Here is a 24051-nt window from a genome sequence, read left to right as displayed (position 1 = left end):
GGGACGGCCCAGAGCGGGGAGGAGACGCTGTGGCAGCAGGACGATCTCCCCACCACCAGGATCACGTCTCGAGGCTGCTGCACGCCTGGCCCCGAGGGAGGGGTGACTCGAGGACTCAGGAGGCCCCCTACCCCCGCTCTAGGCTCAGCGGGCAGAGTGAAGGGATTGAGTCCGGGCAGGGGGGGCAGGGCCTGGGCAGCCTGGCCCGGGCCTGGGCAGCCTGGCCCAGCCCGTTTCCGAGCCCACTCTCCGGTTAGCCTGGGCAGACCATCCAGGGGAGAGCCCGGAGCCAGAACGAGCTGCGGCTGCTCCTACCCCGTGACACCTGGCCGGAAGGGGTTAACAGCAGCCTGCTGGCAGCTGTACAGCTCTGGGGCACTGTCCAGCCCCAGCTGCACCTGCCTGCCCGGGGTGGGGCAGCCCCACCCCTCGCCTGGGGCAAAGCAGAGCCCAGCTGCGCTCCTAGGGCACGGCCGCCCTGGGCGCTGCCAGAGGAACCTGACCCTCGTCAGCGTCTCTAACGTTCTCGCCAAACACCCTGGGGCTGCAGAGTCTCCGGCCCCAAGGTGCCAGCCGCGGGCCGCTCCCCACCCTCTCCTCCAAGTGCCTTTGCGCTGCAGGGCGCGTGGCACAGCTGGGCCCTGCACGCAGAGCTGGGAGCCGCCTAAATTCTCCTCATTCCTAATCTGCTTTCGCCAGGCCGGCTGCTGCCTCCAGGGGGGTTGGGGGGTGGCAACATCCCACCGCGCAGGCTGGGTCCCCCCGCCCCCGGCCCTCGCGCCTGGCAGGGGATCAGCCAGCCCTACACTGTGTAACGGGCAGGAGACCGAGCTGGAGCGTAGGATCTCCCCACGCCCGGGCTGTGGGGCAGGGCCCGGGAGGCTGTATTCTCAAGGCACTTCCCACTGCACCCACTCGCGCCGCCCTGGGGTGCAGATGCACTTGGGCCGAGAAGCAGCTGCTGTCGGCCTCTGCACCCAGGCAGGCGCTAGCCAGGGTCGCTGTGGCAGAGAGAGGGGGTGCTGCTAGGAGGTGGGGGGATCCCTCGGGAATAAAACACCCACCTGTGGCTTTTACTTTCACCTCTTAGTGTCTTTTTGCCCTGTTTCTGCTGCTGCCCCACCTGCGGGTGAGGGAGGCTTGCAGCCCCCGTGCCTCTCTCAGGCCTGCGCCCAGGTGGAGGGTTGGTGTGTTGTGCCCATCACTCCTGCCGGCTGCGGTCACCTTCTCAGCTGGGGCCTGTTTGTGTCCTGTATCCACTCTCCCCTTGAAGTGGGATGGACTGTGCTTTTTGGGGCATCATTTGCCTGTGGAACTCCTTGCCACTACCTCCTTAGGCTTGACAAGGGGGAGATGTCTCTACAGCCGCCAGGCCCATCATCCAGTCCCTGCAGCATGCTGTATCGCTCTGTGGAGCGGGCAGGGCCCAGCACTGGGGCTCTTCCACCATCATCTGGCCATGGGCGTGGCTGGAGGCCTGGGGGGTGGCAGGCTGGGGGTCATGGGAGCTGTATTCTACTCAGGGGTAGAATACATAACCAGCTTCTAGCCCCAGGCAGCTCCCAGCCTGTTGGGGCTGTCCATGTTACAGAGCAAGGGGGGGGGGCTGATCCCAGCCAGTTCCCTCGAGTGCCCCAGAGAGGGGCAGGGGCCCTGCTCTCAACCGTGAGGCTTGATTGGCAACTGCCTGCTGCAGGGAACTAGCATGGGCAGCACCCCTCCCTTGGGGGATTGGAGGGGGCTTGGTCAGGCTTGACAGCTGACTCTCCACAGCATGAGTGTGCGCCCCACGTTGGACACAGGGAGCTCTAAGCCCCCCACCCATCCCACCACCAAGAGCAGCTCCAGGCTGGGGCCGTGCAGGCCCCCACGCTCCTTGTTCCTAGAACACCAGCCTCTGACCCACAGGGGTGGAAGCTGGGCTCAGGCCCCCCTGGTTTGCTTGGATTTTAATGTTGGTATTTCTGAAATTCTCTCTGAGGCGAGAGGAGAGCTGTGACTGTGCCCGGACCCTGTCAACTCTCCCACTGGCAGAGGCCCATGGGCAGCCTGGCACAGATCTGTGCCCTGGCACCTACCCTTCAGCCCACAGGTTGCACATGAAACCCCCTGAGTTTTATCCAGGGAGCGAGGCTGGGGCTAGCTTGGCCTGTGGGGCCCCCCCTCCCCCTGTGTGTTCTCTAGAATGGCATTAATATATAAAAACCCTTCAACTCCTGCCCGTGTCTGGCTGGTTCCTCCATGCGTGCGGTGCCGCGAGCCTGCTGCCTGCCAGCTCCCAGCTGCTGGTGAGCAGCTGCGCAATGCTAGCCCATGCCTGTTTCCGCTCCAGGCTGGGCCCACACAGCTCAGTGGCGGTCACTGCAGAGTAGCCTGGAACTCACTCAGTGCAAGCAAGAGTGTTGGGGTGCAAGGCCTGCTGGAATGCAAGAGCCTGGAGCTGGGCCCCCCCAGCAGCTTGGTACAGCTGGGAGGGGAGGCAGGCAGCCAATGGGTGGCTGTGCAATGCTGCTCTGGAGCTCACATGGGTGCTGGCAGCCAGCACAGCAGCTGGCCCATTGACATTAAAGCAAATCTAGGCTCAGAGTAACACCTGGCAGCTGCCCAGGGGAGGGGGGGTAGGCAGTTTTGTGCCATTCTCCTGCAAAGCAGAACCATGGAGCAGCCGCTTTGCACCCGTTCAGTGCCCAGGGCAGGCAGTAGGCCCATGCCTCGGGCCCAGCTGGGCCATTACAGCACCCCTGCTGGACCAAGGCCCCCATCCTGCCACACTGCAGCAGTGGGGACTGGCGCTCCCCCCGGGGCTGGATGGGCCACAGCTGCATGCCAGGAGGGACAGCACTGGAGGCCAGCTGTGTTACAGGGAAGAGAAGGGAGGACAAGGCTGGGCCCTGGAGTCCAGGCTGGGGTGAGCAGGGAGATGTGCACGCTGGTGGCACAGTCCCCTTGGCTGGGGGAAGTTTTGCAGAGGGAAGGAGACAGGATTGACGCCAGCACCGTCCTCCACACCCTTTATTGGTTCTCACTCTCTTCCAGCCACTTCAACCCTAATGGCACCAGGCACTGGGCCCCCGTTCCTGGCACAAGCCCCAGCCACAGGTGGGGCACTCTTAGAGGCAAGGGAGCTGGTGACCAGAGGGCATGGGCCAGTCTGGCCCTGGGCTCTCGGGGCAGCTGTGAGGGGGGCAGGGGCTGGGCAGGCAGCAGAGACTCCTGGCACTGGGGGGCTAGCAGACACAGTGCAGGCACGAGCTCAGGGCAACGCACATTCAGGGACTAGGGTAGGAGAGTGCCAGGAGCCAGACTGCAGTGCCCACCTTCCAGCCTTCCCAGCCCCGGCTTTCACAGCCAGCACAACAGGACCCAGGGAGGGGCCCGAGTGCCAGGGAGAAATGGGGGGAGACACAGATGCCAAGGGGGGCTGTAGAAAGCAAAGCAGCCCAGCTGCCTTGCTCTTCAACCCAGGTTCCCAGGCCCTACTGCAGCCCCTAGCTCCCAACAGTGGGGGAGGAGGGCCTGGCCTGGCCCAGCCCAGCCTCAAAGCCCCCACAGAAGGAGAAGAGCCTGGAGTGGGGTGGGAGCCTTAACCTTCCAAGCTCCCAGCAGGAAAGCAGCAATGGGAGCAGAGGACGAAGCTGCATGTGCCCAGACCGCTGTGTCCAGGGTTAAACTCCCATGGCGGGGGCGCTCTCCCATGTGCTTAGCCCCAGGGGGCTGGGTGGGACAGGTCCTGCAGAGCATGGGGCCTGTGTGTCCTGGGGCAGCCAGAGAAAAGGCCCCCGAGGCTGGAAGTCAGACAGACAGACTGAGGGGCCAGAGCAATCCCCACTCCCCCCTCAGTGTGGGCACAGGGGTGCCCTCACAGCAGCCAGGGGGCACCGGCGTCCCAGCGTGGAGGCCAGTGCCGCTTGCAGTCGAGGCTCAACCTGGAGCATCGGTAGCCCCAGGGACAGCAGTGGCGTTGGTCGGGGCAGCAGGAGCCCTGTGGAGAGATGAGGCATGTTACTGTCTGCCGGGGGCAGCCGGGCTGGAGCACAGAGGGGTCCCCCGCAGAGGGAGCAGCTGCCCTGCAGATGGGGCAGGTCACAGAGTCCCCAACCTCCCCCGGTTCCCCTGCCAGGGGCCTGGCCCATAGAACGACCTCCAGCCCTGGTCACTGGGGGCCGAGGCCACAGCAGGCAGACAGGTGGGGGCCAGCAGCTGGGAGGGGCTGAGGTCCAGGGTCTGAGCAGGCAGCCGGCGGGAGGGGCTGGGCGGATGTTGGAGGCGTCAGAGGCAGGGCTTTGTGCTGCCCTGGGGCGGGCAGCCAGCCCCTGCCCGTCGCTCACCATGAAGTAGGGGCAGCCAGCCCCTTCCCGTCGCTCACCATGAAGTAGGGGCAGCAAGCCCAGGTGCCCGAGGCAGCCTTGCAGCAGGTCTGGCGGGTGCGGCAGTAGTGCTGGGCGTCGCAGGTCACCTGGTTGCTGGGCTCCGGGCTGGCGGGCAGCAGGGAGGCGACGAGGCTCAGGGCCCCGGGCAGCACCCGCCCAGCCTGCTGCTTCTCACAGCTCTGCGTGGCCAGGTTGCAGGTGTAGCCCCCTGGGCAGCAGTGCTGGTGATCCTCACAGCACACAGCCTGGGGAGAGAGCGGTCAGCCAGCACCGAGCAGAGACAGAGCAGCCTGGCAGGGCTCACAGGGCATCACCCAGGGCAGAACCCAGGCGTCCTGGCTCCTGACCCCTCCCACCGCCACTCTAACCCACCAGACCCCACTGCCCTCCCCACACACAGACTAACCCAGAGGGTTTCCAACTTTGTTTCTGGTGACCCAGTTGAAGAAAATTGTTGATGCCCGTGACCCACCCAAACTAGGGATGAGGGGTTTGGGAGGGACTCAGAGGGTTGGGGTGCAGGGGTGAGGGCTTTGGGGGAGCTCAGAGGCTTCCTGCCTCTCCTGGCACCGCGCTGCGCCCCGGAAGCGGCCAGCAGCCGGTCGGCTCCTAGGCAGAGGCGCGCAAGCAGCTCCATGCAGCTCTCGCCCACAGGCACTGCCCTCCCCCAGCTCCCATTGGCCGTGCGCAGCCGTGCTTGGGGGAGGGGCAGCAGGTGAAGCCCCGTGGCCCCCCCGCCTAGGAGCCGGACCTGCTGCTGGCCACTTGGGGGTGCAGCGCGGTGTCAACAGGTAGGCACTAGCCTGCCTGAGCCGGGCAGCATCACCAGTGGGGCTGTTAACGGCCTGGCCAGCGGTGCTGACCAGAGCCGCCATGACCCAATGCCCGACATTCCATGACCCACTTCTGGTCATGACCCAGTTTGAAAACCATTGCTCTAACCCACCGGACCCCAAGCCCTTGCCAGAGCCAGGAAGAGAACCCAGGAGTCCTGGCTCACACCTTCTCTAAGCCCTGAAGACATCCTTCTTCAGGCCAAGGGGCGAGGTGGGGCACAGCGCAGCCACAGGGCACAAACATGGCTGTGAGGAGCCGGGGCCTCACCTTGCCCCCGGCACCCCTTGGCACTGAAGAAGCCTGGCAGGGACACCTAGTGGCAGGGGTGGGCCGTGCGCCTGCACGCCCAGGAGATGGGCACAGCCCCCCGCCCTGCCCTCACATTCGGCAGATGGCAGCAGGCCCAGGTGCCCGTCTCGCTCTTGCAGCAGGTCTGCCCGTCCTCGCAGCTGACTGTCTGGTTGCACTTCACACCTCTGCTCTGGGCGGCGCCAGGAACGTGTGCTGGAGCCTTGGGTGCCCAGGGCACAGAGAGCAGGGCCTGCTGGCAGCTGCCCCCCACCGGGTCGCACGTGTGTCCCTTGGGGCAGCAATGGACGTGGTCCTGGCAGCACACGGCCTGGGCAGGGGAAAGAGACAGCGCGCGTGACCACAACACGCATCCGCCCTTCCAACTCCTCCATTGGGCGCCCCCCATCCCCTCCCACTGTGTGCCTGCCCCCCCAACCCCGACCCACAGGCCCACCACTCCCCTCCTCTGCTGCGCACCCCCCCCAACACCAACCCGCAGCCCCACCACTCCGCTCCTCCGCTGCGTGCCCCCCACCCCGCAGCCCCACCACTCCGCTCCTCCGCTGCGTGCCCCCCACCCCGCAGCCTCACCACTCCCCTCCTCCGCTGCGTGCCCCCCACAACGCCAACCCGCAGCCCCACCACTCCCCTCCTCCGCTGGGAGGGACAGGGGGTGGAAGCTCAAGGGCTGCAGCCCCAGGCAGGGGGCCTGTAACCTGAGCCCTACCACCCCCAGGCTTTAGCTCAGGCCCATGGCCCTAGAAAGTCGAAGCCAGCCCTGGCAACCCCATTGAAACTGGTTCCCGACCCACAGTCCGAGAAGCACTGCTCCAAGACCTAAGCTAAGGGCAGCGCTGCCAGGGACAACCTCCCTCCGCTCCGCACCTCCGGCAAGGGGCAGCAGCCCCAGTCCCCGGTGGCCAGCCTGCAGCAGGTGCTGCCCTCAGGACAGCTGGTCTGCTCGTCGCACTGCACGTCCCGGCCAGCAGAGGGCGCTCGCACCCGCGCCGGGGTTTTCTCCAGCCAGGGGACAGGGGCAGCGGGCGGGTGGCAGCTGCCCCCCGCCGGGTCGCAGGTGTACCCCTTGGGGCAGCAATGGACGTGGTCCTGGCAGCACACGGCCTGGGCGGGGGGAGGAGACTCAGCATGTGTGATGACAACATCCACCCCCCACTTACTCCGCTGGACACCCCCAGCCCCACCACCGCTATCCACTGCTGGCCCCCACCCCCCCCCAAACCAGACCAGCAGCCCCACCACCCCCATCCACCGCTGGGGGCCCCCCCCAACGCCCAGCCCCACCACCCCCATCCACCGCTGGGGACCCCCCCCAAACCAGACCAGCAGCCACACCACCCCCATCCTCCGCTGGGGGCCCTCCCCAAACCCAACCCACAGCCCCACCACTGCCATCCACTGTTGGCCCCCACCCTCCCCAGCCCCGACCCGCAGCCCCACCACCCCCATCCACCACTGGGGACCCCCCCCATACCCGACCCGCAGCCCCCATCCACCACTGGGGACCCCCCCCCCAAACCCGACCCGCAGCCCCACCGTTCCCGTCCTCTGCTGGTCACCCCTCAGTGCCGACTGTGTCCTGTAGCCTGCGCTCCGACCCACCTCCTCCAGGGGGCAGCAGCCCCAGTGCCCGGTGGCCAGCCTGCAGCAGGTGCTGCCCTCAGGACAGCTGGTCTGCTCGTCGCACTGCACGTCCTGGCCAGCAGAGGGCGCTCGCACCCGCGCCGGGGTTTTCTCCAGCCAGGGGACGGGGGCGGCGGGCGGGTGGCAGCTGCCCCCCGCCGGGTCGCAGGTGTACCCCTTGGGGCAGCAATGGACGTGGTCCTGGCAGCACACGGCCTGGGCGGGGGGAGGAGACTCAGCATGTGTGATGACAACATCCACCCTCCACTTACTCCGCTGGACACCCCCAGCCCCGACCCCCACCACCGCCATCCACAGCTGGGGGCCCCCCCCAAACCCGACCCCCAGCCCCACCACCGCCATCCTCCGCTGGGGGCCCCCCCCAACCCGACACACAGCCCCACCGCTGCCATCCACTGCTGGCCCCCGCCCCCCCAGCCCCACCACCGCCATCTACTGCTGGGGTGCCCCCCCCCCAGCCCCGACCGCCAGCCCCACCACCGCTATCCACGGCTGGGGGCCCTCCCCAAACCCAACCCACAGCCCCACCACCCCCATCCTCCGCTGGGGGCCCCCCCCCAAACCCGACACACAGCCCCACCACCGCCATCCACTGCTGGCCCCCACCCCCCCCAAACCAGACCAGCAGCCCCACCACCCCCATCCACCGCTGGGGGCCCCCCCCCAACCCCCAGCCCCACCTCTAGCCATCTCCACTGGGGGCCCCCTAGCCCCGACCCCCAGCCCCACCACTGCTATCCACGGCTGGGGGCCCTCCCCAAACCCGACCCACAGCCCCACCACCCCCATCCACTGCTGGCCCCCACCCCCTCCAGCCCCGACCCCCAGGCCCACCACCGCCATCTACGGCTGGCTCCCCCCCAAACCCGACCTGCAGCCACACCACCCACATCCACCGCTGGGCCCCCCCCAACCCCCAGCCCCACCACCCCCATCCACCACTGGGGACCCCCCCCAAACCCGACCCGCAGCCCCACCGTTCCCGTCCTCTGCTGGTCACCCCTCAGTGCTGACCGTGTCCTGTAGCCTGCGCTCCGACCCACCTCCTCCAGGGGGCAGCAGCCCCAGTGCCCGGTGGCCAGCCTGCAGCAGGTGCTGCCCTCAGGACAGCTGGTCTGCTCGTCGCACTGCACGTCCCGGCCAGCAGAGGGCGCTCGCACCCGCGCCGGGGTTTTCTCCAGCCAGGGGACAGGGGCAGCGGGCGGGTGGCAGCTGCCCCCCGCCGGGTCGCAGGTGTACCCCTTGGGGCAGCAATGGACGTGGTCCTGGCAGCACACGGCCTGGGCGGGGGGAGGAGACTCAGCATGTGTGATGACAACATCCACCCCCCACTTACTCCGCTGGACACCCCCAGCCCCGACCCCCAGCCCCACCACCGCTATCCACTGCTGGCCCCCACCCCCCCCAAACCAGACCAGCAGCCCCACCACCCCCATCCACCGCTGGGGGCCCCCCCCAAACCAGACCAGCAGCCACACCACCCCCATCCTCCGCTTGGGGCCCTCCCCAGCCCCCACCTGCAGCCCCACCACCCCCATCCTCCGCTGGGGGCCCCCCACAACCCGACACACAGCCCCACCGCTGCCATCCACTGCTGGCCCCCGCCCCCCCAGCCCCACCACCGCCATCTACTGCTGGGGTGACCCCCCCCCCAGCCCCGACCGCCAGCCCCACCACCGCTATCCACGGCTGGGGGCCCTCCCCAAACCCAACCCACAGCCCCACCACCCCCATCCTCCGCTGGGGGCCCCCCCCCAAACCCGACACACAGCCCCACCACCGCCATCCACTGCTGGCCCCCACCCCCCCCCCAAACCAGACCAGCAGCCCCACCACCCCCATCCACCGCTGGGGGCCCCCCCCCAACCCCCAGCCCCACCTCTAGCCATCTCCACTGGGGGCCCCCCAGCCCCGACCCCCAGCCCCACCACTGCTATCCACGGCTGGGGGCCCTCCCCAAACCCGACCCACAGCCCCACCACCCCCATCCACTGCTGGCCCCCACCCCCTCCAGCCCCGACCCCCAGGCCCACCACCACCATCTACGGCTGGGTCCCCCCCAAACCCGACCTGCAGCCACACCACCCACATCCACCGCTGGGCCCCCCCCCAACCCCCTGCCCCACCACCCCCATCCACCACTGGGGACCCCCCCCAAACCCGACCCGCAGCCCCACCGTTCCCGTCCTCTGCTGGTCACCCCTCAGTGCTGACCATGTCCTGTAGCCTGCGCTCCGACCCACCTCCTCCAGGGGGCAGCAGCCCCAGTCCCCGGTGGCCAGCCTGCAGCAGGTGCTGCCCTCAGGACAGCTGGTCTGCTCGTCGCACTGCACGTCCCGGCCAGCAGAGGGCGCTCGCACCCGCGCCGGGGTTTTCTCCAGCCAGGGGACAGGGGCGGCGGGCGGGTGGCAGCTGCCCCCCGCCGGGTCGCAGGTGTACCCCTTGGGGCAGCAATGGACGTGGTCCTGGCAGCACACGGCCTGGGCGGGGGGAGGAGACTCAGCATGTGTGATGACAACATCCACCCCCCACTTACTCCGCTGGACACCCCCAGCCCCGACCCCCAGCCCCACCACCGCTATCCACTGCTGGCCCCCACCCCCCCCAAACCAGACCAGCAGCCCCACCACCCCCATCCACCGCTGGGGGCCCCCCCCAACGCCCAGCCCCACCACCCCCATCCACCGCTGGGGACCCCCCCCAAACCAGACCAGCAGCCACACCACCCCCATCCTCCGCTGGGGGCCCTCCCCAAACCCAACCCACAGCCCCACCACTGCCATCCACTGTTGACCCCCACCCTCCCCAGCCCCGACCCGCAGCCCCACCACCCCCATCCACCACTGGGGACCCCCCCCATACCCGACCCGCAGCCCCCATCCACCACTGGGGACCCCCCCAAACCCGAACCGCAGCCCCCATCCACCACTGGGGACCCCCCCCCCAAACCCGACCCGCAGCCCCACCGTTCCCGTCCTCTGCTGGTCACCCCTCAGTGCCGACTGTGTCCTGTAGCCTGCGCTCCGACCCACCTCCTCCAGGGGGCAGCAGCCCCAGTCCCCGGTGGCCAGCCTGCAGCAGGTGCTGCCCTCAGGACAGCTGGTCTGCTCGTCGCACTGCACGTCCCGGCCAGCAGAGGGCGCTCGCACCCGCGCCGGGGTTTTCTCCAGCCAGGGGACGGGGGCGGTGGGCGGGTGGCAACTGCCCCCCGCCGGGTCGCAGGTGTACCCCTTGGGACAGCAATGGACGTGGTCCTGGCAGCACACGGCCTGGGCGGGGGGAGGAGACTCAGCATGTGTGATGACAACATCCACCCCCCACTTACTCCGCTGGACACCCCCAGCCCCGACCCCCAGCCCCACCACCGCCATCCACTGCTGGCCCCCGCCCCCCCAAACCCGACACACAGCCCCACCACTGCCATCCACTGCTGGCCCCCGCCCCCCCACTGCCATCTACTGCTGGGGTGCCCCCCCCCAGCCCCGACCCCCAGCCCCACCACCGCTATCCACGGCTGGGGGCCCTCCCCAAACCCAACCCACAGCCCCACCACCCCCATCCACTGCTGGCCCCCGCCCCCCCAGCCCCACCACCCCCATCCTCCGCTGGGGGCCCTCCCCAAACCCGACACACAGCCCCACCACTGCCATCCACTGCTGGCCCCCGCCCCCCCCAGCCCCGACCCCCAGCCCCACCACCGCCATCCACCTCTGGGGACCCCCCGGGGGGGCAGCAGTGCAGGCGATCGCTGCAGCAGACGGCCTGGAGTGCCGGGGAAGAACCCATGCCCGGTTAGACCCACTGTATGGCCAGGGCCCCGGGGCAGGCAAATCCAGCTCCGGGGCAGCCAACCACTGGTGCGGTGGGGGATGTCCCCCAGGGGCTCAGCGCCAAGGTAGCCGCCAGCCCCTCCCTCAGGCAGGAACTTGGCTGGCAGGGCCCCCTAGGCCCCAGCCATTTCTACAGCGTCTTCTCTGGGCACACCCAGCCCCCAGCAGCCCTGCAATGCAGCCACTGCTGGGGGGACCAGCTAGGGGACGCAGCCCAACAATGAACTTCTGAGAGGGGCCCTTAGGAGCTGGGACATGCTCAGAGCAGGCCTGAGGGAACCTGCCTGCCTAGCACGGTGTGAACCTGGCCCCCGAGGCTCAGCACTGGCATCAGTCTGGGGCAGATACCAGAGGCGGCGGCTGTGTGGGCAGATCGCTGGTGCCAGTCCAAGGCAGGAGACCAGCAGGAGCAGAGCCTGGCCAGCCGCACGCTAAGACATGACGCAGACTGCCAGACGCCCTGTTCTGTGCAGCGTGATGCCCACCCAGGGGTGCCCCCCCAGCCCACTCCCCTCCCCCAGGCCGGGCTCTCTCCTCTCCACAGGCCTGGTGCATCACCACCCCCTGGGCCGCGTTGTAGCGGGGGCCGGATTTCACCTGCCCAGGGGCGCAGGATGCCAGACCGGACTCCGCAGCACTTCTGTGCCACGGGGCAGGCGTCAATCCGAAAGGGGCTGGCGCCTGCAGTGGGGCACAGACATCCCAAGTCATGGGAGGCTCCTGGCTGCCCTAGGACACCAGGAGGAGGGGCAGAGGGAACAGGCAGCTCACAGAATACCCTGGGAGGGGTAACTCGTAACCCACGTCCTGCCCTGCCCGCCCCATCCTCACTCACATTCTGCAGTGGGCAGCAGCCGTCCTGGCTGGTGGGCAGCTGGCAGCAGGTGGTGCCATCCGGACACGCTGACTGGTGGCCGGGGCAGGTGATCATGATAAATGAGGCTGGGGAGGGCAGGGGAAGCAAGGTCAGGGGGGCACAGACCAACCAAGCCCTCCCCCACCCCCCCAGCTGCCCCACCAGGGCCCTGACAGCACCTGCCACCCCACAGGCCTCTGCCCCGGCTGCAGGCAGGGCCCCAGGAGCAGGCTTGGGGTCACCTCCTACCATGGGGGCTGTGCCTCCCCGTAAGGTGAGCTCTCAACCCGGCTCTGGGGACAGCCGGTGACCCCTGTATCCAACTCCTCTTCCCAGAGAAGCTGAGGGGGTGTCCTACTGAATGTACACACCCACCACTGCAATGCAGCCACCTCTGGGGGCAGCCTGCTTGCTGTTTAACAGTGCACAGGAAGGGAAGCAGCCCCTGGGTGTACGACACGCCCCCACCTCGCCCCCAGGATCCCAGGGCCGTCTCTGCTGCCCGAGCAGCCCTGTAACGAGCGTCTTCCATGACGATGCGGGGCAGGGGAAGCCCCTGTAGCACAGCGCGCCCTAGACAAGGGGCTAGCTCACTCCTCCAGCCAGGGTGCAGGCCCGACACAGAGGGCACCACATGGCACGGTGAGCCCCGCCCCCCCAGCCTGCGCCCCGGGACCCCCACACGTGGGGCCGAGCAGCCCGTGGGACCGCTCCCCACCCCCTGGCCGTGCCATACCTGGCACTCCCTGCCATGGCGCACGCTTCTGGGCCGGCACCTTGCTGCCCAGGGGCTGCTCGCCGGCGGCTGAGAGGCAGCGGGCATGTTCCAGGTCGCAGGTGCTGGCATGGGGGCAGCAGTGCACCTTGTCCACGCAGCACGCGGCCTGCCAGAGACACGAGACGTGGCAGAGCAGAGAGGGAGCCAGCAACCCCGCCAGCTCCCTCCCTGGCCCCCCACCTCGACCACACGGCACCCAGGTCGACCCCCAGCACCTCTCACACCAGCGCCTCGCCCTGGCTTGGCACAGCTGCCCCAGAACCAGCCCTGACCCATGGCCCCCTGTATACCAGCCCTGCCCCCCCACCGACCCACAGCCCCCCGTATACCAGCCTGCCCCCCATACCAGCCCATAGCCCCCTGTATCCCAGCCCTGCCACCTGCCAACCCACGGCCCCCTGTATCCCAGCCCTGCCACCTGCCAACCCACGGCCCCCTGCATCCCAGCCCCACCCCCCTGTCAGCCCAGGCCCCCTGTATCCCAGCCCCACCCCTGCCTCCACAGCTGACCCACAGAACCCTCTATCCCAGTCCCACCCCCTGCCAACCCAGAGCCCCCTGTATCCCAGCCCCACCCCTGCCCCCCTGGTGTCCCAGACCCACCCTGCTCCCCCAGCTGACTCACAGCCTCCTGTATCCCACCCCTGCCGCCCCACGTCCCCCTGAGCCCTGTGTATCCTGGCCTGACCCCTGTCCCCCCAGTCAACCCACGGACCCTCATATCCCAGCCCTGACACCCACCCACCCACGGCCCCCTGTACCCCAGCTTTGCCCCCAAGCCGACCCACAGCCCCCTGCATCCCAGCCCATCTCCTCAACGTTCCCTATATCCCAGCCCTGAGCTCCCTGCACACACCCCCAGAGCCCTCTTCCTGCCACCCGGTACCTGTGGCATGGGGCAGCACCCCCAGGAGCCAGTGGGCATCATGCAGCAGGTGGACTCATTGGGACACTCTGATTCGCCATCAGGGCACTGGACAGCATCAGCGGCCGGGAGACCTGCCAAGAGCGTGACCAGCGCCTGGCACTCAGCAGGGAGAAGCCAGGGCAGCCCTGCCCTCAGCCCCTCGCCCACAGGCAGAGGCCACTCGGCAGGCACCACCTGGGCAAGCAAGCAGCTCCACCAGCAGGTGCCAGCTGGATTCTCTTGCTCCAGGGCCCTCCCCAGGGGAGTCCAAGACCCACTGGGGCCCGGGTAGGGGAATCCACGAGCCCCTGCCCCCAGTGCGATGGGAACGCCCCTGCTATAGACCCTGCCCCCCACAATCCAACAGCTGGAGGACTAGAAGCCAAACCCTCCCACACCAGTGCAGCCAGGCATGTGGCGTGGCCGCCATGAGCCGCTGGGCACTGGGCAAAGCTCCTGGCATTGGGCAGAGCCCCTGGCATCGGGCAGAGCCCGGTCGGCACCAGACCCGGGGCCAGAGGCAGAGGCTGGAAGTGCCAACAGGGTCCCCTTGTGTCATGCAGCAGCCACACTCGGACGCTGGGGCCCCGGACACCCGGAGGTCACGCCGGTCCCCCCCGACCCCATACCTGGGAACACAAAGCAGGATTTGCCGTCGGCACTGCAGTGGGACCCCTGGGGGCAGCAGCGATGCCTGTCGGCACAGGCGACGGCCTGAGGAGAGACAAAGGAGATGGCTCTGGGCGGCCCAGACAGCCACGGGGCAGAGGGGAGGGGCTGCTGCAGCATATCCCAGCACCCTGAACCCTGGGACAGGGGACAGTGGCTGGGTGCAGCCACATGGGCCACGGGAATGCACCCGAGGCAGATGGACACCAGCACCAAGCAGCTCCGACCCCTTGACCCCAACATTTCCCCCCCCCACACACACACACACACAGATGGGGAAACTGAGGCACAGTGAGGGGACAGAACTCAGTGGAAGAGGATGGGGAACAGAACCCAGGAATCCTGAGACCCCCAGTTCTAAGCACCGGAGAATGCTGCTTCCCCCAGGCCAGAATAAACACTGCCCCCCTGGGCTACGGACGGGGGGAGGTAAAGGAAAACACCCAGCCTGTGGCCAAGCAGGAGTTTTCAGGACCAGGGAGAGCCAGAGCCATGCACTACAATCCATTCTGCAGCTGGTAACTCCCGGCACTGTACCGCCCCCATGCCCTCTACTCCCACATAGGCACCACGGGCCACCCAGCCCCATGTCCTGTCTTCCGCAGGGGCCAGCTCCAGGTGAACCAAGAAGCCCCACAGTAGCAGATGTAGTATAATCTGCTCCCCCTCCCCAGCCAGCCCGGAATGCCTCATCCTAATCTGAGTCAGGCTGAAGCCCCGAAGGAGGAGGTCTGAGCTCCCGTCCTCGCTAACGGCAATGGTGACAACTCGGAGTGTCCCATGGACCCACAGGAACAGCCAATCCCTTCTTGGCCTCCCTGCAGCAGGGAGTTCCACAGTGTGACTATGCCCTGGGTGGAAGGTATTTCCACTGACCCCCAGGGGAGACCCCTCTCCCCACACCCTGCCTACAGGCAGGGTCTGAACCAGCCTGGCAGCTGGCCAGGAAGCTCTCTGGGGAGTATGGGCCAGCCCAGCAGCCCACCCTGGGACTGTGGGTACGGCCGCTCACGTCCCAAGAACAAGCTGGACAGCAAACCCACGGAGACCCCCACCCCCTGGGCAAGGCACTTACCTCTGACAATGGGCAGCAGCTGAAGGAGCCGGCCGACGTGCGCAGGCAGCTGTGTTCCACGGGGCACCAGGTACCATCGGGGCACACGGTCCCGGCAGGCTTGGCCACGCTGCTGGCCTGGGTCATAGGCACGGAGTGCGAGGAGCCCTGGTGGAGGAGGCAGAGGGTGAGAGGGATGCAATGCCGGGAGCCCAGAGCACAATGGCCCCCCAAAACCACCCGCTGGCTCCTGGTCAGAGCAGGGGGGCTGAGTCATGGCTTGGGAGCAGCCAGACTAAACTGCCTTGAGCAGACCCTCAAACACCCCCAGATCCCACCCCAGGGGTGCCGGGCTCTCAGCGGGGGAGACGTACAGCAAGCGCTCACAGCCTGGGCTGGGAAGGGCACCCGGCACAGACATCTCTGCTTTCCACGTCGGGCACCAGCGCAACCAGGAGGGTGCTGGCGGGCAGGTCCCTTCCCCTTAACTGGCCCGGTTGGGGGCCCAGCTCTGCCCGGGGCACCTGCGACAGGGCAGGAGACCCCTGAGTTTCGGCAGTTTCTACCCATTTTTGGCTGGGGGGTTTTGCCCTGGTGTATAGACCAGGGTCTGCCCCCCAGCACGCAGAGCTCAGGGCAGGGGGTCCTGTTCACTCCCAGACAGTGGGCCCAGGCTGCTCCAGAGGGCACAAAGGGACTGGATCCCCCCCCCCCCTCCCCACATGAGGGAAGGGCCTCAGCACCCGGTGGAGGAGGGTTAACTACAGGCTCCTGGCAGCGCGGGGTGGGACAGCAGATGAGGCAAGCAGGGCAGTTAATCACAGCCAGGTTCTGCAAGGCTTCCGCTAGGGATCTGGGTTACGACAATGCTCCCGCCCGCCCCACCCCGGGCTCTTCCTCCCGTCCCCAGGAGCGACTCCCTCCACACCCCCAGCCACGAGAGCAGCTCAGGCCCTGCAGCGTCGTGCCAGCTGGGGCACTGGCCAGAGACCCAGCGAGCTCACTCCACGCAGGCCAGAGCGGCTGGCTCTGAGAGACCTTCACCGCCCATAGCGACCCCTCCAGCCCTCGCCAGGGATGTGACGCAGACACTCACCAGAGACGGTGGGCAGCAGGCATAGCCATCCCCTCCGGGATCCCGGCAGCAGACATCAAGCCCCTGGCACACCCGGCCATCGGGGCACCGCAGGGAGGTCACTGCTCCAGACAGCGCCAGCCACAATGGCACGAGCGACCACATCCTTGGGGAGAGACCCTGCGAGGGACCAGCCAACAGCTGCTCAGACGCCTCACTCCACCATGTTTCCTGGGGCACCTGGCTTTAACCCTGAGCCGCCAGCTGGCTGTGGGGCTAGGCAGGACCCCAGACGCAGCCGGGGGTAGGGAAGCAGAACTCCTTGGTTCTGTCCCTGGCTCTGCTCCCGACATGCTGTGCAGCCGGGGACAAGCAGAATCATTCACCTGCCTCTGTGCCTCAGTTTCCCCATCTGTAAAATGGGGGTAAGTACTTACCTTTTCCCACACCCCTGAACCAGGAGACCCCACTGCACAAAAACAGCCACAACACCAGCCCCAGCCCCACCCCTCCGGCTAATGCAGCAGGCCACTTCCCCAGCCAGGGCCCCCCACCCGCTCTGAGAGCTGTTCTCTGGCACCAGCCTGCTTCTAGGTGAGGGCCCTGGCCGCGGCGGTGACCCCACAGCTGCACCTGGCCGGACCAGCAGATCCCAGTGCTGGGGTGGGGGCTGTGGTTCAGGTGTGGTCCCTCCTGCCCCCCTCCGGCTGGGACCCACCAGCACGGCAGCTGCCCCCCTTGTGACACTGCCTCGTGCCCGTCCCACAGTGCTCAACCGCGCCCAGGGAAAGCCCCCGCAGGCTGCACAGGCGCCTTACGCTGCTCAGAGCCGCTGGCGCGATGCAGGGTTCAGCTGGCGGGCTAGGCCCTGGCATGCAGCCTCCGCCCCCTTGCTGTTGGGAACCAGCTCTGGGAGGGGATCAGTGACCAAACCAGCCCCACGGCACAAAGTCCAGGCTGATAAGAGCTTCCACCCAGATCTCCAGCCTGGCCCCCTCCCCCAGCGCTGCGGCCCCAGTGGGGATCTGGCCACAGGCCAGCAGAAACACGGATGCAGCAGAGAGGCGGAAATGCAAGCCGTGTATCAGGGCACAGCAGCTTGGGAAGCAGCTGGGCCTGTCGGAGACATGTCTGGCCCGTCCTCCCCGGCTTCACAGCCCCTTTGAGCTCCAGCAGCGTTGGCCAGTGGTTAGAACACAGAGCCAGGACTCTGGAGTCCTATTCTGGCCCGACAGCCCTCTCCTGCCCTGCTGTGAGCTGGCGAGGCCCATGACCCCGGCCAGGGAGAGGCCGGGCAGCTCATTCCTTCTGCTCCGGGACGTTCGGGCTGGAAGGGGCTACTCACGCTCCCTGGCTGCTGCAGGGGACTCTGGAGTCGACCTGGGTGAACCGGGCCCACTGCCACTCAGCCATGGGTCTCACGTGTACGCACGGCAGGGACCTGCAGGCCGGCTAGGCAGGCAGGGTCTGTACTGAGGCCAGGGCGGTGCTGAGAGGGGCTGTGGGCGGGCAGTGTGCCGGGGGAGGTCCTGCAGCACCACTGCAGCCCGGGGAAGTGCTCACACCTGCACGCCTGCCGGCAGGGAGGGGCAGCTGCAATTTGCTCGGTGCAGGTGTCTCCCGGACAGAACTGGGGGGGGGGGGGGGAATCACAGCCTCCCCCTGCCCTGTGTTCATGGTGCCCCCCAATGGCAGGCAGCGTCAAGTGCCCACTGGGTCAGGCGAGGAACAACTCCACCTGCCTAAATTCAAGAGACAAGCCCTGAACAGTGGGGCAGGCGTCGCTCAGCCCCTTGGGAAGATCCCACCCGCCCCAGAAAGCCCCTCAGAGACGGGTGGGGGGGGGCGGGATAGTGGGGAGCAGGCCTGGGCCGGAGCCACGACTCATCTCCCCGATCTCCCCCGCTCCCCGGTGCTCTTGATCCTGGAACCGGAGCCCCAGCATTGGCTGGACCTGGCCTGACAATGGTCCCACAGCTCCTGCGCTGCCCAGAGCACGCCCCCCCGCCAGCCCACCAGAGCCCAGGGAGTTTCACTCCATGCAGCCAGGGAATCCTTGTCCCATCCTGCTCCCAGTCGCCCCACCCACCAGCAAAGCACAGGGCCCTACAGGCTCTCCTCTGCCCCCGCAGAGCAACCCCTGGCACTGGGCCGGTGGGATAAGGGTTTGCTTGCCTCCATCGGGGGCGGGAGGGGGCGTCTCACCCGGCCCCTGCCCATGGGCATGGAGACATGTGCCCGCCCTCCACCTGGCTCCAGGCCCCAGCAGCTGCATGCGCCTCTAGCCGCGTTCCCCTCATGCACTGTAACCACGAGACGCAACCCTTAGCTGCGGCTCCCCGATAGCACGCAGCCCTCACCTCATGCTGCAGCCCAAGGGGCATGGCTCAGCCTGCTGGGGCACGACAGCCCCCCAGCAGCTAGGCAGAGGGTCGTTCCTGGGCAGAGGCAGTTCTGTCCTGCCACCCGCCCCAGTGCCGCCGCGTCGACAGCTCAGTGTTTGCTCATGGGGCAAATGAGGGCCAGATCCCCTCCTCCCGCCAGAGAGCAACCCCTGGCACTGGGCCTCTCACCCCACAAGTCCCCCTCTGCTCCTACCAGCTGCCCCTGGAACGCTGCACCCCCAGCTCCCAGCACCCAACTCAGCCTGGAGAGCCTGTGCCCAGCACCAGGGCTGCTTCATGCCAACAACCGGGGGACAGACCGGCACAGGCAGGGAGGGCTCTGCGCCAGGTACCAGAGCGGCAGGGAGTCAGACGCCTGCTGGCCAGAGCAGGCCCCCACGTGCTCTCGCTTCCCCCCTGCCCACACGCTTTCTCCTGCCTGCCAGCCAGCCCTGGGAGTCTGGTTCTGGCTCCCCCCGCCTCTGGCCCAGCGCTCCTGTCAGCAGGCTGGAGAGGCAGGTCACAGCCAGACAGGGGTGATAAGCACTTGTGGGAGAGCAGCCACCACGGGGACAGCCTCCCGGCCCGGGTACAAGCCTCTGGGTGACGGTGTGGTTAACCAACTCCCCCCAGCTCATCAGCGATGTTATCGTCGAGCCTGAGAGCGCGAGTCCTGTCGGCTCAGCAGCCTTTCACGGCAGTTCTCACACTGCAGCGCCCAGCCGTAGGAGGGGGAGCCCCATTGTACACGTGGAGAAACTGAAGCACTGAAAGGGGCTGCGATTGCACTAAGTTCAGGCAGCCAGTCAGCGGCAGAGCTGGGGACCAAACTAGCTCCCAGTCACTTCTGAGCCCCCGAGGGCTTGGTAAGGGGCAGCAAAGCGGGTCTGGCTCTGGGCACAGTTCATAACCCCACAGTGGGAACAGGGCGTGCGCTGAACCTCAGCTCCTTGCAATCCTTGGGACTCTCGCTGGAGCACAGCTCCCATGGCTCTAGCTGAAAAGAAGCCATCCCTGCACCGAGTTGGGGGCCAGGACCTGTCTCCCATTGCCAGCGCACCACTGACCTGCTGGGTGACCGGGGGCAAGTTCCCTCCCCAGGTCTCAGTTTCCCCATCTGCCAGGGGACAATGCTTCCCCAGGGTAGGGCTCAATCCCCACCTGTGGAGGGCTACGCGCCTCTCAGCACAAGCATGTCCAGAAGTGCCTTCCCGGGGGCACATCACGCACAGACACAAGCAAAGGACCTTCCTGCCTCCCCCACTGCTGCTTCCCACCCCTAGATTCATGTGCATTCTGGGCCCGCCACCATGTGCCCTCCTAGATTGTGCAAAGGAGCCTCAGGCGTGTCCCACAGCGCTCACTCACCCCAGCTGCCCCTTGCCCTCGGAGAGACCTGTAACAGTATTTGCAGCGAAAGCAGCACGCAGTGTTTACAGCTCATGTAGAGCGCCAGGCGAGTGTGCAATAAAGATCCGAGCGAGTGCACTGGAGCTGGGGGTTGCCTCCACCAGTTCCTCTTACTTCACTCACATTGCTGAGTTTGCACCCAGTTTCTACCAGCTGTGAAGGAAACAAAACCCCATGACAGAGGAGGACAAGCCAGATGGGGAAGCAAAAGTAGAAAGACGGGTGGCAGAGTGCGGTGCAAACAGCTGGGTCCCTCAACACACCCCACCCTTTCAGGGCCCACTACACTGGAAAAGCTACCATGTAGGGGAGCTGATTGAGGGTACAGCCACACCCTGATATGATTAATACTATTTCACCTGGTACTGTAGACAGGACCTATCTGTCCCACTGAACCCCAGGCTGCAGCCCGGTTTGGGGAGATGGTTAGACACTTGATCAGCTCCCATCCAGCTCACGAACATGGGGATGCATTTTAGCTGGGTCAGGGGCCGGGGAAGATGACCATATTGTAGCGGAGTCTCCCCAACACTGCTCTTCCTGTAGTGTAGATGGGAGCCAAGGCAGGGATGCAAACAGCTATTGCACTAGGGCGGGGGGGGGGGGGGGGGAGGGCGAGGGCCCCACCCCCACCCAGCAGGACCAAGGCACAGCATCTAAACTGCAGCAGTCCTGGGAAACCCGCCCCAGGCAAAGAATTTGACACATCCGTAGAGTCACCTGGACCAGACGACTGGGCACCAGACAGACACTAGCTGGCTGGGCTTTGCTCACAGAGGGCTTGAGATGCACGTAGGGCTGTTTCCCAGAAGGGCAATGCCAAAGCAGAGGTGTCCCCACGTCAGGGACAAGAAAACGGAACAGCAGCGCCAGCCCACGGGCACTCGGTCCAGAAACTGCTGGTCACACAGCTCGGGCTCGCAGCAACCTGCCTGGGCCATTCCAGGTCCAGTCCAAGGCAGCTCATCCACATGCCAGGGGCATGACGGGCCCAATGAGCCGGGTCACAGCCACCAAGCCGGGAAGGGACTTGGGGAGTCTTCACTGCCCAGTGGGTGTGGCGGTACCAGGAGAGAGCTGCCTGCACTTGCCTAAACTCCTGATGGAGACATGGCTCTGGATTTTACTGGGACCTAGCGAGGGGAAGCCTGGGTGTGGGAGGAGACAGCACCACCCTCCCCGAGCCATGGCAGGGTAGAAAGCCCTAGATTCCTAGTGCAATGGTTAATGCGCTCATTTGCCTGCTGTACACCCAACCCCCTGTGGCCGTGGAGACCCAGCTGGGCCATGGGCCCTCACGGAGGGGGGCCAGCCCCACACCATCCCACATACTAACACCATGGTCAAACCCGCCCCAAGATAAGCGAGGCGGAGGGTGCTGGGGAGAGGCCAGTTTTGGCAGAGCGTGCCCGCTAGGGGAGCACCGGTCTTATGTCATCTCCAGCAGCCAGCACCTGCCTAGGAGACGAGATGCCAGGCAGGTGCACCAGGATCCAGGCAGCACGGCTGGGCTAGTCACATGAGTCTTGTCTCTTTGCTCACTCGCTCCCACATCACACGGGGATATGAATCACGCCCTGGGTAGCCAGGGGACGACAGGCCGCCAGCAGGAGTCGTGCCTGGGCAGCACCACCCAGTCAGCCACACAACCTTGGGAAGAGCAGCACCCACCACCACCACAGAAGGGGAAACTGAGACACAGAGCTAGCCTGGCCTGCCAAGGTCCAGAGCCAGGAACAGAACTCAGGGCCCCTGGCTCCGAGCCCTTCCCCTCCCACGCTAGCCACAGGGGAAGCGCTGCGAAGTGCTGGCCCAGCTGGGCACCGGCTGTGGGCAGCGGGGCGACGCCACCCAGGAGCCCTTACAGCCAGGCCAGCGCGCCCAGCGCAGCCGGTCCCGCCGGGCACTGGTGCAAGCGGCACCGCCCGCCACAGCTGCAGCCCCGGGCCCGGTCTGGGCCCCGCAGCGCAGGGGCCACGTGCCGACCACGCATTGCACCAGGGACCCGACCCGAGACCCGACCGGACCCGAGACCGGACCCACGACCCGAGACCGGACCCGAGACCCGAGACCGGACCCGAGACCGGACCCACGACCCGAGACCGGACCCGAGACCCGAGACCGGACCCACGACCCGACCCACGAGCCGAGCCGACCCGAGACCCGACCGGACCCGAGACCGGACCCGAGACCCGACCGGACCCGAGACCGGACGAGACCCGACCCACGACCCGAGACACGAGCCGAGACCGGACCCGAGACCCGACCCGACCGCGCCCCTACCCGCGGCGGGGAGCCCCGGGGTGCTGCAGATGGGGCGCGGAGGGGGCTCCCTGCCGGGACAATAAGGGGCCGGGGCCGGCAGCAGCCAGCCGGGCTCCCCCCGGGGCCCCACGCGCCAGCCCCCCCGGAAAAGCCAGGCCGAAGGGGACCCCCCGCAGCGCGCCCGGCCCCGCACCTGAGGCTGCACCGCGCGCACCGACCCGGCGGCTCCCGACCGGCTGCAGCGCCCGGGCCCCGCGAGCCCCGCTCCAGCCGCCGGCCCCGCCCACTCCTCCGGATTGGTCACGGGGCGCGGCCTGCCTCGCTCCCATTGGGCGCTGCCCTCAAAGGCGGCGGAGCGCGCGGGGGACTGCGCCCCGCGGGAAGCCCCAGGAGGTCATGTGATGAGCCAGTCACGTGACCCAGCGGGTCCGCGCACGTGGTTGCCCCTGCGGCCTGGTCTGCGCCCCCCGCCCCCACACCCCGCCCGGCTCGAGGCCGCCCCCGCGAGCCCCCCCCAGGGTGACCCCCCCGCCAGGCCCGAGACCCCCCGGGTGCCGCCCCAGGGAGCCCCCCTCGCGAGCCCCCCCGCCAGGTCCGAGGCCCCCCCGAGCCCCCCCAGGGTGACCCCCCCCGCCAGGCCCGAGGCCGCCCCCGCGAGCCCCCCCGCCAGGTCTGAGCCCCCCCGCGAGCCCCCCCCAGGGTGACCCCCCCGCCAGGCCCGAGGCCGCCCCCGCGAGCCCCCCACCACAGGGAGCCCCCCTCGCGAGCCCCCCTGCCAGGTCCGAGCCCCCCCCGGGTGCCCCCCCGCGAGCCCCCTCGCCAGGCCTGAGGCCGCCCCCGCGAGCCCCCCCAGGGTGACCCCCCCCGCCAGGTCCGAGGCCCCCCCGAGCCCCCCCAGGGTGACCCCCCCCGCCAGGCCCGAGGCCGCCCCCGCGAGCCCCCCACCCTAGGGAGCCCCCCTCGCGAGCCCCCCTGCCAGGTCCGAGCCCCCCCCGGGTGCCCCCCCGCGAGCCCCCTCGCCAGGCCTGAGGCCGCCCCCGCGAGCCCCCCCAGGGTGACCCCCCCCGCCAGGTCCGAGGCCCCCCCGAGCCCCCCCAGGGTGACCCCCCCCGCCAGGCCCGAGGCCGCCCCCGCGAGCCCCCCCCAGGGTGACCCCCCCCGCCAGGCCCGAGGCCCCCCCGAGCCCCCCCGCCGGAGGCGAGCCCGGTGCCGCAGACACAAGCCCCGGCGCGCCCCGGAGACGGACCGAGAGCGGCTCGGCGCGGGGCCAGCAGCGTTTCCCGAGGGGAGCCGGGCGGGGGCGGCCCTGGGGCTGCCGGCTCTTGGCGGCTTCTCACGCCGCTCTCGGGGCCGGACCTGGAGGCCGGTCCCTGCTGCAGCGTCCGGCTCCCTCGGGCGGGGGCTGACGATCAGCTGCCGATTTTGCAAACAGCTTAAGATCCGGCCCAGGGCGACAGCCGGCAGAGCTGGGAAGAGAGCCCAGGGTGCTCCCCGAACACAGCCAAGCCCAACCGAGCCGGTGCCCTGCTCCCCGAAACCCGCCGGCGCCCTGCTCCCCGAAACCCGCCGGCGCCCTGCTCCCCGTAACCCGCCGGCCCCGGCGCCCTGCTCCCCGAAACCCGCCGGCCCCGGCGCCCTGCTCCCCGCAACCCGCCGGCGCCCT

The 24051-nt window shown here is 68.1% G+C and overlaps 1 protein-coding gene across 3 annotated transcripts; it reads right to left on the bottom strand.

Annotated features, from left to right (window-relative positions):
- Nucleotides 1-2994: 2994 nt before the first annotated feature.
- Nucleotides 2995-17805, bottom strand: GRN (granulin precursor). 3 transcript variants are annotated; one of them, XM_084615602.1, is made up of 15 exons: nucleotides 17675-17805; nucleotides 16351-16509; nucleotides 15276-15422; nucleotides 14161-14245; nucleotides 13511-13623; nucleotides 12583-12730; nucleotides 11826-11932; nucleotides 10193-10429; nucleotides 9404-9640; nucleotides 8204-8440; nucleotides 7119-7355; nucleotides 6384-6620; nucleotides 5590-5826; nucleotides 4367-4615; nucleotides 2995-3982 (listed from the first exon to the last, which is right to left on the bottom strand). In XM_084615602.1, the coding sequence occupies exons 2-15, from the start codon at nucleotides 16492-16494 to the stop codon at nucleotides 3860-3862; spliced, it is 2538 nt and encodes an 845-aa protein (XP_084471728.1). In that variant the 5' UTR covers nucleotides 16495-16509; nucleotides 17675-17805; the 3' UTR covers nucleotides 2995-3859. The 3 variants fall into 3 exon arrangements, with proteins under 3 accessions (XP_084471728.1, XP_084471727.1, XP_084471729.1); XM_084615601.1 differs by lacking the exon at nucleotides 17675-17805 and adding an exon at nucleotides 17148-17219; XM_084615603.1 differs by lacking the exons at nucleotides 10193-10429; nucleotides 17675-17805 and adding an exon at nucleotides 17148-17219.
- Between the last annotated feature and the right edge of the window lie 6246 nt (nucleotides 17806-24051).

This window comes from Lepidochelys olivacea, assembly GCF_965140295.1.
Source record: "Lepidochelys olivacea isolate rLepOli2 genome assembly, chromosome: 27".
Lineage (NCBI taxonomy): Eukaryota > Metazoa > Chordata > Testudines > Cheloniidae > Lepidochelys > Lepidochelys olivacea.
The sequence above is the reverse complement of the archived record's forward strand: the minus strand, read 5'-3'. Positions and strand labels throughout refer to the sequence as shown.